Source organism: Trichosurus vulpecula, chromosome 4, assembly GCF_011100635.1.
Source record: "Trichosurus vulpecula isolate mTriVul1 chromosome 4, mTriVul1.pri, whole genome shotgun sequence".
NCBI classification, from domain to species: domain Eukaryota; kingdom Metazoa; phylum Chordata; class Mammalia; order Diprotodontia; family Phalangeridae; genus Trichosurus; species Trichosurus vulpecula.
The window spans coordinates 180,251,602-180,265,936 of record NC_050576.1 but is presented as its reverse complement, the minus strand read 5'-3'; the positions used below and the strand labels follow the sequence as shown (position 1 = coordinate 180,265,936).

At 44.6% G+C, this 14,335-nt stretch overlaps 1 protein-coding gene across 1 annotated transcript in view; it reads left to right on the top strand.

Moving 5' to 3' along the window:
• Positions 1 to 687: 687 nt before the first annotated feature.
• The window catches only part of ABCC3 (ATP binding cassette subfamily C member 3), a 70,659-nt gene continuing 57,011 nt past the window's right edge, over positions 688 to 14,335 (top strand). The window contains exon 1 of the mRNA XM_036757058.1: positions 688 to 754. Within this exon, the coding sequence (XP_036612953.1) occupies positions 710 to 754 (45 nt within the window). The 5' untranslated portion in view covers positions 688 to 709. The remainder of the gene's footprint in view (positions 755 to 14,335) is intronic.

The following is a 14,335-nucleotide window of genomic DNA, read 5'->3' as shown; positions in this document are numbered from 1 at the left end:
CACCAATCGTTTGGATACCAGGCACAAAACTCTCCTTTCTTCAGTTTGCCTCAACCAGCAGTCTCTGGCAGACTGCTGCTGTTCCACCTGGATATATCACTCAGGACAGTGAAGACCTGGGCACTAGAGATTAAATGGGTTTGGATTTAGAATTTAGGGACATTATCTTTTTTCTCTTGGGGGTGAGAGAGGGTTTAGTCCTCCCCTTCATGTAGCCTCTGATCTGTCTCCAGTTAGCTAGCCGGGTGGACTTTTGAGCGATGGTGTCCTATTTTGTGAGGGATTGGACAAGGAGACTTTAACCCACAAGTGCCTATTGTTTAGGGAAAGGGTCTCTATCTGAGGGCCCCCTCGCTTCTTCCGGACTCTCCTTACCCTGGGAAAGTCACTCTCAGGGTGGGGTACAGGGGAGAGCCCCTTGACGCAAATATAACCAAACTTCAGGGTCACGCTCCCCCTCCCCCTCCCCCTCCTCCTCCTCCTAGCGTGCCAGGCCAAGTTCCCCAGGGACCGCTTTCGAAAGAAGTCAGAGGAGAGGCAAGGGGGAAGAACTCGCTGGGAGGACGGGCGGGGTCCAGGGACGAGTGGGGGCGTTCCTGCGGGTGAAAGGGGTGAGGGAGGGTTGGGGCGGTTCTTCGGCAGTCACACCCTCCACTATCTCGGCGGGTGCTCTAGACTCTGCTTGGCTCGACTCGGCTACGTCCGCCGCATGGATGCCCTGTGCAGGTCTGGGGAGCTCGGCTCCAAGTTCTGGGTAAGGCGCTGGAAGCGCAGGGCCACCGTCTAGCAGGAAGGCCTTGAGGCCCCGAGGGGGACAGGAGTCCTTCCTGGGACAGAGGGAGAGGCGGAGGCAAGGAAGAAGCCCCGGACCAGGAAGGAAGGGACTATTGCTGTTGCTTTCTAGGTTGCCCTCCAACAGGGGAATCACCTGGGAGGAGGAATGATGCACTGTCCAGTTAGGAGAGTTGGTAAGGGCTCTCCCTGGCACAGAGCCCAGTGTGAACACCCTGAATGCCCTACCTGAGGGGACAGACAGGATCGAGTCCATCTGTCATTGTGAGCGCCCCCCCCGCCCCGCCCCGAAAAGAGCCGGTGCTCGGGCCAGGGATGATCTCGCTGAATGCTGGCTCGTCGCCGCCTGTACCCCAGACTCTGTCCTTGCGCGTCTCCATCCCATTCGGCACATAGGTTTGCTGGGGTTTTTTTTCCTGTTTTTTTGTTTTGGTTTTGGTTTGTTTTAGGTTGAGGTTGTGTGTGTGTGCGTGTGCGTGTGTGTGCGTGCAATGAGGAGACACGTGGAAAAGGGGAAGCTGGGAGCTCGTGAGAGAACTTCGCCAGTTCTTTATGAGGGAGGAGACTCAGCTAGAAGAAAAGTAGCAATAACAGGCGATTTCCTTAAGAGAACCCTCCCCCCAGCTCCTACACGAGCTTCGTGATTTAACTCCAATTTCAGAGACTTCTAGGATCTGGGAAGAAGAAAGTTCCCCATATCCCATCCCACAAAGAGCACTTGGATGCCTTGTTTCGCTAGGGCTTTTCGGATGTGACGCCGGTTTACTCACCAGCTGCCGCGAAGACCCCCAGCCTCACTAAGTACAGATGTAAGGAGAAGCCAGCTTAATCCAGCGCACTTTCATTAAGCTCCTTTTAAGCTCTGGAGTTGGAGATAGGTGCTGGATCTGCGATTTCACTGATATAGGGAACCTTCAGATTGGCTGAAATTTGTAGCCTTGGAAAGTTGCCTAGCAACTCAGGATAAAATGATTGGCCCAGAATCACGTAGGCTGGTGTCAGAGGCAGAACTAGAACCCAGGGCTCCAAGGCCAATTCTGTATTTGTGTATGGGGATACAAAGACCAGGTGGGCCGGGGAAGGGGAGAACTACTAGGTCTTATACTCTACTGGAGTATCCTCTACTGGGAGGATACAGCATGTGCACAGGTAATTAAATATAAATTGAAGAGAAAACGTTGTACTAATTATTGGAGGCAATCAAGAAAGACATCTAGGAGGAAGTGGCATCTGAGCTTTGAAGGACACTGGGGATTCTCAGAAGTAGTGGTAAGGAGAGAGGGCATTCCAGGGCTCGCTAGGAGGAGCACCAACAGTCAGCCCAATCCAGTGTTTTCCAAGACTTGGATGTAAGCTGTGGAAGGGAGGCAGCCAGGATGATTAATGCTGATGGAGCAGATTTTCTTTCCTCCTGAGAAAGGCAACTTTTTGCTTCTCCGAGACACTTGGTGATCATTACAACCATTCAAAAAAGTAAAAAAGATTGTTGTGTCCCATCCCTACTCCAATTCCTTGTTCTGCTTTCCCAAATAGGTCTCTTGGAGTGGGTTAGGCTTTCCTGTTCAGTAGTAATATTCCTGGGGAGCTGATCTGGGTTAGTCAGTTGACCTTCCAGGTGTTTTCCTGATAGACCAAGAGCTGAGCTCAAGAGGGGTGGGGGAGTGCCCAGTGTTTGGGCTGGCAGAGTGCCAGGTGCCAGGTGCTTACCCTGGCTAGTGTATGGGGTGGGGTGGACCTGGCACCAGCTTTTCTCTGATCCCTATGGCTTCCTCTGCTCTAGATGAAAGCTTGGTAAGGGAGTGTATTCTCTTTGTTCTTAAATCCTATCCTTGAAGTGTAATACTCCAGTAACCAGAGACACTGTGACTTGTGACCCATTCACCCAGTCTTGAATGGATCCCACTCAGGGCTGGGCTAGTCACTCACCACGGTCCAGAGGTTGGCATGTTGGGCTAATTAATATTAATTTCCTGTCACCCATTCCCTCATCCTCAGGAGATGCATGGACAAAGGTTTAGGGAACTATGGCATAAGAAGCCTATGTCATATTTCCAGAGTTCTTTAACCCTTTCTTCACAACAGCCCTATGAGTTAGGGAGTGTAAGTGTCATTATCTCTGTTTTACAGATGAGGAAACGGAGCTGTGACATGGGGATGGTGATAGCACCTACCTAACAGAGTGGTTGTGGGTGGAAATTTCTGCTCATCACTCGGGTGGCTCTAAAGAAAATACAAGTACCTCTGGATAGGGAGCTAAGTCCTTGGGGAAGGGAATAAATATCTGGGGATGCTGAGGGCTGACTGACTGAAGAAAGACAGGAATTCTGTCTGGCCCTGGACTCTAAGATCAATTGTCATAACTGGGCCCACCCTCTTTATCCTCGATAGGCTTCCAGACTTTGAGAACCTAGGATTTTGTGGCTAACAGAGATGACAGCTTGCCTCCAATATAATAGGGTAGGAGTTCTTAACCTGGGGTCCATTCACTTGTTTTTTTTTAATATTTTGTCTATTGCATTTCAATATAATTGGTTCCCTTTATAATCTTATGTGTTTTATTTAAAACAGTATTCTGAGAAGAGGTCTACAGGCTGCAACAGGCACCCATGACACACACAAAAAGGTTAAGAACTCTTAAAATAGTCTTGGAAAGTTACTATGGCAAAAAAAAAAAAACCCATCACCCTTCAGGCAGCCTGGAAATGTGCCTCTTTGAATTTAATTAGGCTGATCTTTTAACAACAGGACCCCTATCTGATACTTTTTCCAATTTGGTGGGACCTGTAGCCAAAGCTGCCTTTGAGTACTCAAGTCACCTCCAGGTTGCAATGAGCCTTCAGTGGAGGTTACCTTCTCTTTACAGTGTTTAAATATTTTTTTAGCCCCTCCTGGAGTCCCAGAACCAACTGGCCCTTTGTGTACCCACATGCAGATTTCCCTGATAACAGCTCCTGCTTTGTGAATTGAATGCTGAGCATTATATATTGTTTTTGCTTGGTGACTTAGGAGGTAGGAGAAAGTGTGGTTTAACCATTGAGGGTGATCTAAGCACCTCCCAACACCATTCCTTACTTTTTAGTGAGGCCTAGAAAGAGAAGAAGAGATTTACCAACTAACTTGGGGGGGGAGGGGCAGATGTTTTCCAAACTTGGCTGAGAACCCACTAGTTTTGGTCTTGACACCACTAGCCCTGAGCTTTCCCACAGGAAAAGATTCAAAACCTAGATAGAGACTAACCCAAAGATTTGAGGTGGGAAGGAAGAAGACAAGGATAGACTGAGGAAGACCAGATAGGCGAGAATGCTTCAGGGGTCTTACCATTCTGCCATAAGTCACACTCGCCTATCCACCTCAAGGCCTAAAAATGAAGTGGCAGGCCTAAAAGTGATCCAGCCATCTTACCCTCCATGTTTTGTGGCCTCGGGACTAAAAAGAACAGGATCTAGAAGATGCCTAGAACAAGGGCTTTATTCCTAGGGCCTTTGAGCAAGCTTATAATGGACACATACCTAGTTTGTCAGCTACCTGTGGGCTTATGGGGGTTGAGGGTAAGTATTAAGAGGAAAGGATGGAGGGTAGGGCTCTTTTCTTTTCTAGAAAGTGACCCAGTGAGGTCAACTTCCTCAATTACTTCCACAATCCTTCTAGGGCCTGATGTAGAGGTTCCACTATGGGGTCCCAGACCCCTGAAACTTTCCCCAGAGTCAGGACCATGGACAGAACCCCACACGCAGCTGAAAATCTCACCTTCTAATCTGTCCTGTTGCCTGAAATTCTCACTATAAGAAGCTTTTCTTGTAGACTACATCTTAACTTGCATTTTTGTGCTTGAAGGGGTATCATAGGACATAGAAGGAATTCACAAAGTCTCCGAATTGGAAGGTGCTTCAAAGTCCATCTAGTTCAACTCATACCTAATCTCGTACATGAGGTGATTTGTAAATAATAAAATAACAGCTAGCATTTATATAGCACTTTAAAGTTTGCAAAATTCTGTACATATTTTATCTCATTTGATTCTCTCAGTGACCCTGAGAGGTAGGTACTGTTATTATCCCTATTTTATGGATGTGGAAACTGAGGCCGAGAGAGCATAAGTGACCTACCCAGGGTCAGACAGCTAGTAAGTATCTGAGGCAGGGCTCTATCCACCCTGCCATCCAGATGCCTCTCTTTTATCTTATTCACCCATTGTCTTTTGACCCATCTAAGGGTACCAAAGGAATGAGCCATAAGATGAATCCATTTTCTTCCATTACCGTAAGGAAAGAAGTCCTCTTCTCCCTAACTTCTCCTTCCCCTTCTAGGGGAAGTCTGGGAGATCTATGCAGGCAACTGAAAGTGTGTAATATATCTGGTATGGTGCCAAAGAGGAACTGGAGGACTATAAGGGTACTGAAGACCAACTGTGCCCAAGGTTAGGTCTACTGAGGTTGGAGCAGAGCTGAGTAAGCCACACTCTGGGGATTTATTAACTTTGGATTGTTTAATGGCATAGTTTATTGTCATTTCTCAAGGTTGAGCTTCTGGCCTTGGGAATAAATTTCTAAGGGTGAGGGTTGATCACACAACTCTTAAATATGGATGTGTTTTTTTTGCAGGGCGAGTCTGAAAAAAAAGGAAAAGTAAATGGTGTCAAAACTGGAGAAATATATTGCCAAGGACCAACTTGGCCTCATAATGACAACCTCAAGCCCTTTATTGAATTCCCACTGTGTATAGTTTTGTGACCATCGGCAAGTCATTTAACCTCCCCTGAGCCTCAGTTTACTCATCCATAAAATAGACATAATAGTACTTGTGCCACCTACCTTATAGGATGAGGAAAGCACTTCGTGGTCTTTAAAACACCATATGGCTGCTGAAGTCTTCCTCTTCCAATGCTACAGAATAATTTGTCTAGTGACCCAGGATTGTTGAAGACTGTGGCATTCGAACACTATTTTAGCATCTCATACCCAGCTGGAAGGGCTGGGTAGATAGTCCTCAGATAGGTCTATAGATAGACCTCATAACTGACCAGCAAGACCATCTATTGAATTCTAAAAAGGTGTTAAATTTGTGTTAGTGGAAGGAATACCCACAATGACAAAATCATGGAAATATTAATCTATACATACAGAGTGTGCCAAAAGTCTTAAGTTCAGTTTTAAGCTATTATAGCACTAAGACTTTTGGGACACCCTGTATCGCTATGATCTATTAGTATCTGAGGATCATCCTAGTTTTAGAGCTGGAAGGGACCTTGGAGCCCATTCATTTTACAGATAAAGAAAGAGACCCAGAGAGGTTAAGTGACTGGCCTTGGTCACACAGCAGAAAAGGGAGGATTGGAGCCAACATCCCATGCCTTCACACCCCTAGGGTTTATTCTGTTGTACTGCAGTGCTCTAAAGCTCTGTATTAGGGTCTCCAACAGTAGGGAGTTGTTTCTACTTCCAGGGAAGGTGCTCAGTAAACATCTATTGATTGAATTCCCATCCCTTTCCTCATCCCCCAGGAAAAGGGACCAGAAGGAGGTCCTGGGAAATAAGACTTTTTTGCATGAGGACAGAAAATGATTGTACCATGCAAATGAAATGCAAAGTAACATGCAACTCAGTAGCTATTCTCTAGCCTCTGGTATTTAAGGTACAGGTATTTAAGATAATGGGAAAGCGGTTGGGGTGCTCCCCTTTTACCTCATGTCCCCCAGCATCTAGAGTAGATCAGGCTACAGCTGGAGCCAAAAAAATTCCCTATATAGATCATATTTCTTCTTATTACTCATCATTTCCTCAGTCACCACCAATGTCAGTCAAGCAATCAACAAGCACTTACTTTGTGCCAAGAAGGTGATAGGGACTGGAGATACAAATAAAATGAATGAATGAAACAAAATTTCCTTGCAAGGAGCCTCTCCCCTGCTCTTCCTGATGGAAAAAAGACCTTTTTGGGCTAATACTAAAATGGTATGTGGTTGAAGACAAAATGGGAAAAGAGTGGAGGAGGAAGAAGAGAAGGGAGAGAGGAAGGGGAAGAAGGGATGGAGGAGGGAGAAGAGAAGTGAGAGAGGAAAGTAGAAAAGGGATGAAGGAAGGGAGAGAAGAAGGGAGAGAAGAAGGGGAGAAGGGATGAGAGGAAGAGGTGGGGAGGAGAAAGAAGAGGAGGGACAAGACAGGGAAAAGAGGAGAGGAAGATTAGAGGTTAGATGTTCATCATTGGCTCACACAGATTTAAACATAATAATGATAAGTAGCACTTATATAGAGTTTTAAGGTTTGCAAAGCACTTTCCAAATATTATCTCATTGGATCCTCACAATAACCCCAGAAGGTAGGTGTTATTATTATCCCCATTTTACAGATGGGGAAACTGAAACAGAGGAAGGCTAAGTGACTTTCCCAGGGTGACAGAGCCCTCAAGTGTCTGAGGCTGAATTTGAACTCAAGTCTTCTTGACTACAGGTTCAGCACTTGATCCACTGTGCTACCTAGCTGCCTCTTCTGAGGGGAAGAAAAAAGGGAAGGGAGGTGGGAAGGGGAAAGATGTGAAAGGAAGGAGGAAGAGGAGGGGAGGAAGAAGAAAGACAACAAGGGAGGAGAGTTGGAATAAGGATCAGGAAGGGGGGAGGAAAAGACTTATCTTTATTACCATCAATAAACTTCTTGGGAAAGTAAGGCAGAGGGAAGGGAGGAGAAAGGAAGAGTCCAGCCCTCAGAAATGGGTCAACAGCTCTCACTTTAGGTGAGTGATCAATGGAAAAATATATTGCTTATTGAGGACCTCTTCCCTTTGAACATCACACAAACCTTTAATTTCATAATCTGACCCACTGATGTTACAGATGAGGACAAAGAGAAGGAGACTGAATGGCTGAAGGGCCTACCATATCAAATATGGTAGCCAAGGTTTATGTATGATGAGAAGGCTGTCTCCACTCACTGCCTGTTGTCAGATCAGCGATAACAGATGGCTATCCCAAGAGTGGCCCATACCCATGAAACCAAGAGGAATGCCTTGAATACACTGGGTGTCCTTTGTGGAGGGCAAGGGCAAGACTTACACAAGATGAGAGGGCCTGGATAGGTTGTGATTAATATTGGCAGAGGGAATGCCTTCAGTATAAGATCATGGCTCTTGGAGCAGAACCCCAGTCTCCTGAGCTGCACTGTGTTTATTTTGTGGTACTATCTACTATGGTTCAACAGCAAGGCTTGAAGGTCTCTCCTATAGCCTGTTCCCCTTTGCATGGCTGTGGGGATGCCCAGACAGAATAATGACCTCTTTCCTAATTCCTTGATTGATAGAAATTTTGTACCTTCTGTAAACCTATTTAAAAATTATTATTTTATTTTTCCAATTATATATGAATATAATTTTTAGCATTCATTTTAACAAAACTTTGAGTTCCCAATTTTTCTCCTTCCCTTCTTCCCCTCCCCACTTCCTAAAATGGTAAGCAACTTGTTATAGGTTATAGATGTGTAATCACGTAAAACTTATTTCCATATTAGTCACAGTTGTGAAAGAAGAAACAGACTAAAAGGAAAAAGCCATGTAAAAACTAAAGTGGAAATAGTATGTTTCAGTCTGCATTCAGAGCCCATCAGTTCTTTCTCTGCATGTGGATAGCATTCTCCATCATGAGTTCTTTGTAATTGTCTTGGATCATTGTATCACTGAGAAGAGCTAAGTCATTCATAGTTAGTCATCACACAATCTTGCTGTTACTATGTAATGTTTTTCTAGTTCTGCTGATTTCATTTTGCATCAGTTCATACAAGTTTTTTCCAGATTTTTCTGAAATCTGCTTGCTCATCATTTCTTATTGCTCAGTAGTATTCCATTATGTTTATATACCAAAACTTGTTCAGCCATTCTTTCCCCAATTGATGGGCATCCCCTCAATTTCCAATTTTTGCCACCCCAAAAAGAGCTGCTATAAATATTTTTGTACATATAGATCCTTTCCCCTTTTTTGATCTCTTTGGGATACATACCTAGTAGTGATATTACTGGATCAAAGGTTATGCGTAGTTTGGTTGGGCATAGTTCCAAATTGCTCTTCAGAATGGTTGGATCAGTTTACAACTCCACCAACAGTGCATTAGTGTCCCAATTTTCCCACATTCTCTCCAACGTTTATCATTTTCCTTTTTTGTCATATTATCCAATGTGATAGGTGTGAGGTGGTACCTCAGAGTTGTTTTCATTTGCATTTCTCTATTCAAAAGTGATTTAGAGCACTTCTTTATATTACTATAAGTGGCTTTAATTGTAAGCCCGTTTTGGAGAGATCCAAAGCCCACTGAGTAGGATGGTTTAGGAGCTGCCCCACCTGAGTGTAATGAGGTGGATCAAACAACCCCTGCCTACTGACAAGGCCTGCCAGGGATTGGATACCAAAAGAGTCCAGACTTCCCCTGGCTGAGGCAATCCTTCAAAATGCTCCAAAGAACAACAATGGAGCCATGACTTATGCTGAGGCCATTCTCTCTGCCAGTATTAATCACAACCTATCCAGGCCTTCTCATCCTGTGTAATTCGTGCCCTTGACCTCCACGAAGGACACCAAGTGTATTCAAGGCATTCCTCTTGGTTTCATGGGTATGGGCAACTCTTGGCATAGTCATCTGTTATTGCTGATCTGACAACAGACGGTGTGAGTGGAGACAGCCTTCGCGTCATACATGAACCTTGGCTACCATATTTGGAGCCTCACCACATGAGTAAGAGCCAATCTTGTTACACATTGTCACCAGCTCAATTTCTTTCTCTGCCATACATTTCCGTAGTAAGAGGTAGCTCTCAGATCCATTGCTTATGTCATCATCAGTGACATGCATCAGCTTAGTCCCGTGTCTCTCCATGTGTCTCTCCTTTGTCTTTGGGGTCAGCTATAATTTTGGTTGTTCCATGACTCATAGCCATTTAGCATTACTAGAGGAATGCCGGTGTTTAGAAAGCTCCTTTTCCTGTGGTTGAAGGGGTGGGTTGTGTTGTTGTTATTTTGGTCAGGGAGCAACTTGAGAGCCCTCTGAAGTTTACCAGATCAATCAGCAATTATTTATGAAGCCCCCATAAGGTGCTAGGTCCTGGAAGTAAAAATGTGAAACATTAACAGCCTTCAAGGACCTTACATTTTACTAGGGAGATAAAATATGTAAATAATGATAATGATAAATAACAATACCATTTATATATCACTTTAAAATATGGCTTTATTTTATCCTTATAACATCTCTGCAAAGTAGGTCCTATTATGATCCCCATTTTATAGAGGAGTAAACTGAGAGAGAGGTTAAGTGATTTACCCAGGGTCACACAGCCAGTAAGTATCTGAGGGAATGAACTGAGGCAGACAGAGGTTAAATGACTTGCCCAGGGTCACACAGCCAGTGATTATCTGAGGCTGGACCTAATGTCAGGACTTCATGGCCCAGAGCTCCAGGCCCAGAGTTCTATGCGCTGCACTACCTAGCTGCCTAAAATATAGACAAAATTAATATGTAGTGACTGTACTGAGGGGTGAGTAAACACCAACAATTGAGGGAAATCAAGAAAGTCCTCTTGAAGGAGGTGATGGGTTAAGCCTAGTGGGTTACAAGAGGCAGAGATAAGGAAGGAGAACATTCCATGCAAGGGGCACAGCCTAGGCAAGGGCATGATGAGAGGAGGTGGAATGTTCTGTAACAGCAACAGCAGGTAGGCCATTTTGGCTACAGAACCAAGTGCCTAAGGGGCTGTGATGTATAATCAACCAGGGAAAATAGACTGGCACTAAATTTATAGTCTAGCTTTAAACCCCATCAGTATTTTAGCCTAAGGATACTAGGGAAGCTTCTTGAGCAGGGGAATGACACAGTCAGACACATGCTTTACTAATACCAATTTGGCAACAGTGTGGCAGCTGTATCAGAGAAGAAAGTGACTGCGTGCAGGGAGGCCAGTGACAAGGCCAACATCATCATAATGGTCTAGGCAAGGGGTGATAAGAACCTCCAAGTGTTATCCAGAACCCTTTCTTGCTAACATGAAAGAAACAATTCTGTATTCTCTGTTTTGGGCACAGGCTTGCCAGAGACAATATTTTTTAATCAAAATATTCTAATTCTAAGTACCTCTGCCTAGAGGGAGAGAAAAAATAAAAGAGCAAAAATCCATCCTGCTTTTGAAAATCTTTACCACTGCCCCCAAGCCATTTTGGAATTACAAAGTCTAGTATTCCCACAGAAAGATAAAATTCCACAATAAGATAAAACTTACTAGGAGAGGTTAGGTGAAAGTTCAGTTAATAGTATGTTTTAGAGCCAGATGAGGGGGCACACACCAGTAATTCTGGCTACTGGAGTGGGGGGTGGTGCTGTGGCTGATTGATCTCAGCTCAAGGGTTCTGAACTTCAACAAGGCATTGGAGGTCCACATTAGAAGCAACATCAATATGGCGAACCACTGTGGAATAGGGGGTGTCACTAGGCCATCTAAGGAGGGGAACAGGTCCATGTTGGATACAAAGTAGGTCAGAGCTTCGGTGCCAATCTGTAGTGGGATTGGCTTTGTAAGTGGTCACTGTATCTCTAGCCTGAATGAAATAGTGAGACCTAGTCTTTAAAAAAAAAAAGATTGGTTTATAAGACAGAGCAAAAGTCACTTAGCGATAGTCAATTTTTGACACCTCTTGGACAATTATTTTCCTAAAACCATTCAACCCCTCTAACCATTCGTCTCTACTTAACCACTGTCCACCTGGTCAAAGATGAAATCAAGAGATGCTTCTATGAGTAGGATTAATCCTTCTTCTTTCTCTTACATTAATTACTTCAGAGAGGGCTAAGCCCTTCCAGTTCATTCTAATTATAAATTGATTAGACTTTCTATAAGAATGATGTAAGGAGTCTAAGTGTGAGACATTGTTTGGTCACTTATAGTTAAAGAAAGACTGTTAAGAGTTTCTCATTCAGTTTGGAACAAGGACTTCAGACTAAAGGACTATCCTAATACTGTTTTGTAATACAGAGCCTAAAGAGGGCATGGGGAGAATTTGGAGTGCTTCCACACAGCTATTCAATTTTGGGCTCAGCTCACCATCTATCTGTGGTTTCTACCCAATATAGAAGTATTGATGAAGTAACTCAATGGAATGCTCATCCCTGATCTGGGCAATATGAATTATGTATCCACTGGAGTTGATTAAGTAGGGGGATGGCATGAGCAGAGCTGCACTTCAGGAAAGTCATATTAGTGGCTGGATAGAGGATGGATTAGAGTAGGGAGAGCATTGAGGCAGGCAGAGCCACCAGCAGGTTATTGCACTATTCTAGGTGTGAGGTGATGAGGGCCTGTGCCAGGGTGGTGGTGGCAACAGAGGAAAGGGTGGCACTCCAGAGATGTTGTGGAGATAAAATCAAGAGGCCTTGGCAAGTTTGGATATGGGGGAGGGGTAAAAGAGAGTGAGGAATCCAGGATGACTCCTAGGTTGGTAGCCTGATGGTCTAGGAGGATGGTATGGCCCCCTACAGTAATAGGGAAGGTTGGAAGGGGGGTGGTTAGGACAGGCCTGCACAATCTGTGGCCCCATGAATGGTGTGTGTGCACACCAAAGGATTTCCGGCAGCCCTTTGGCGGGCTGCAGGTTGTGTAGGCCTGGTTTAGGAGGAAAGAGAATAAGTTCTGTTATGGATATATAGAGTTTGAGATGTCTACTGGACATCTACTTCCAGATGTCTGAAAGGTAGGGGGAGATGAGAGATTGAAGGTCAGCAGAGAGTTTGGGGAAGTGACTCCACTCTCATTACCAATTCAAGCAGAATGCCAGAAACCTCAGCAAACCTGTTCCATCTTGCATCTATTTGTCGCCCTTCTAATTTCATCTATAAATGATCTTTTGACGATCTGGCTTAATTGAGTCCCATGCCAAGTTATCTGTAGACTCGTTTTCCAATCCCTTCTTGTAATTTTATGAAGCGATACTGTTCCTTGTCTTCTATTGTATACTATGTAAGCTGTTGTTCAATTGTTTCAGTCATGTCCGACTCTTTGTGACCCCATTTGGGGTTTTCTTGGAGAAAATACTGGAGTGGTTTGCCATTTCCTTCTTCAGCTCATTTGACAGATGAGAAACTGAGGCAAACAGGGTTAAGTGATTTGGCCAGGGTCACAGAGCTAGTAAGTGTCTGAGGCTGGATTGGAGCTCAGGTGTTCCTGATGTCAGTCCTGGCATTCTATCTATTGTGTCTCCTACCTATAATAAGTATTTAATACATAACCATGAGAAGCAGCCTGATACAGTGGAAAGAAGACTGTCTCTGGAATCAGAGGACCTGTGTTAGAATACTTAATTCAGTTTCCTCATCTGTAAAATGCTAGAATTTGACTAGATGGCCTCTGAGGTCCCTTCCAACTTCCTCTTGGTCTATGATACTATAGTAAATGGGTGGATGAATGAGTGCATTGATGATGGGGACAAGGAAGGTGGGGGGCTCTGGTTTCTGTATACTTTGGCTTTAAAATGAATTGCATACCAGTGGAATACAAAGTAATATTTAAAACCTTCTTTGTCCCTAGGAATCCTAGTCTTGGACATGGTAGGCCAATGGGAAAGAGGCTCAATCCTTGCCCTGTGCCCTGCCTTACCTTGTCCCTTCCAGCACAGTCTGCCAGGAGGAAAACATATCTTGCTCTTAGACATTTGAACCTGTGAACCTGGTTCAAACGATGCTGTCCTACCCCACACCCCAGAATTCATTCACTTCTTACCTGTCCTAGAGATCTTCCGGGTGTCCTCTGCAGTATCACCATCCATACCCCTTGCCCTATATTCCGGGGTTCTGTCATGGGCTTTGTTCTCTTCCCTATATATACTTTCATTCTTAATTATCTCATCAATTCTCATGGGTCCAGCTGTTACCTCTATGCAGATGAATCCCCAACCAACAACGTGCCTATTTGGCCTTCCTTCTTCTTTCTCCCAAGTGCCAACCCCGTATCACCAAATGCCTGCTAGACATCTCCACGTGGATATTTCATGGGCACCTCAAACTCAACATGGCCAAAACACAACTCATCATCTTTCCTCCTAAACCCACTGTCTTCCTAACTTTCCTGTTTTGGCCAAAGGTACCACTGTCCTTGCAGTCACTGAAGGCTCACAACCCAGGAGTTCACCTGAATTCCTCCCCCTCCCTCCTTAGTCAACAAGCATTTATTAAGCACTTACTATGTATCAAACACTGTGCCAAGTACTGGGGATAAAAAAATGCAAAAATATGATCCCTTCCCTCATTTTAATGGAAGAGACAGCATGCAAAAAATTGTGTACGCACGATATATATGATGTAAATGGGAAGTAATCTCAGGGAAAAGGCGCTTGGAGAAGTTAGGGGAGGAAATCCAGGAAAGGCCTCCTACTGAAGGTGGAATTTGTACTGAGTCTGGAAAGAAGCCCAGAAGCAGAGGTGAGGAGGGAGAACATTCCAGGTACAGGGGGACAGTCAGTAAATGCAGGGTCCCCCATGAACACCAGCAAAAAGACCAATGAAACTAGATGGTAGGGAATGTAGAA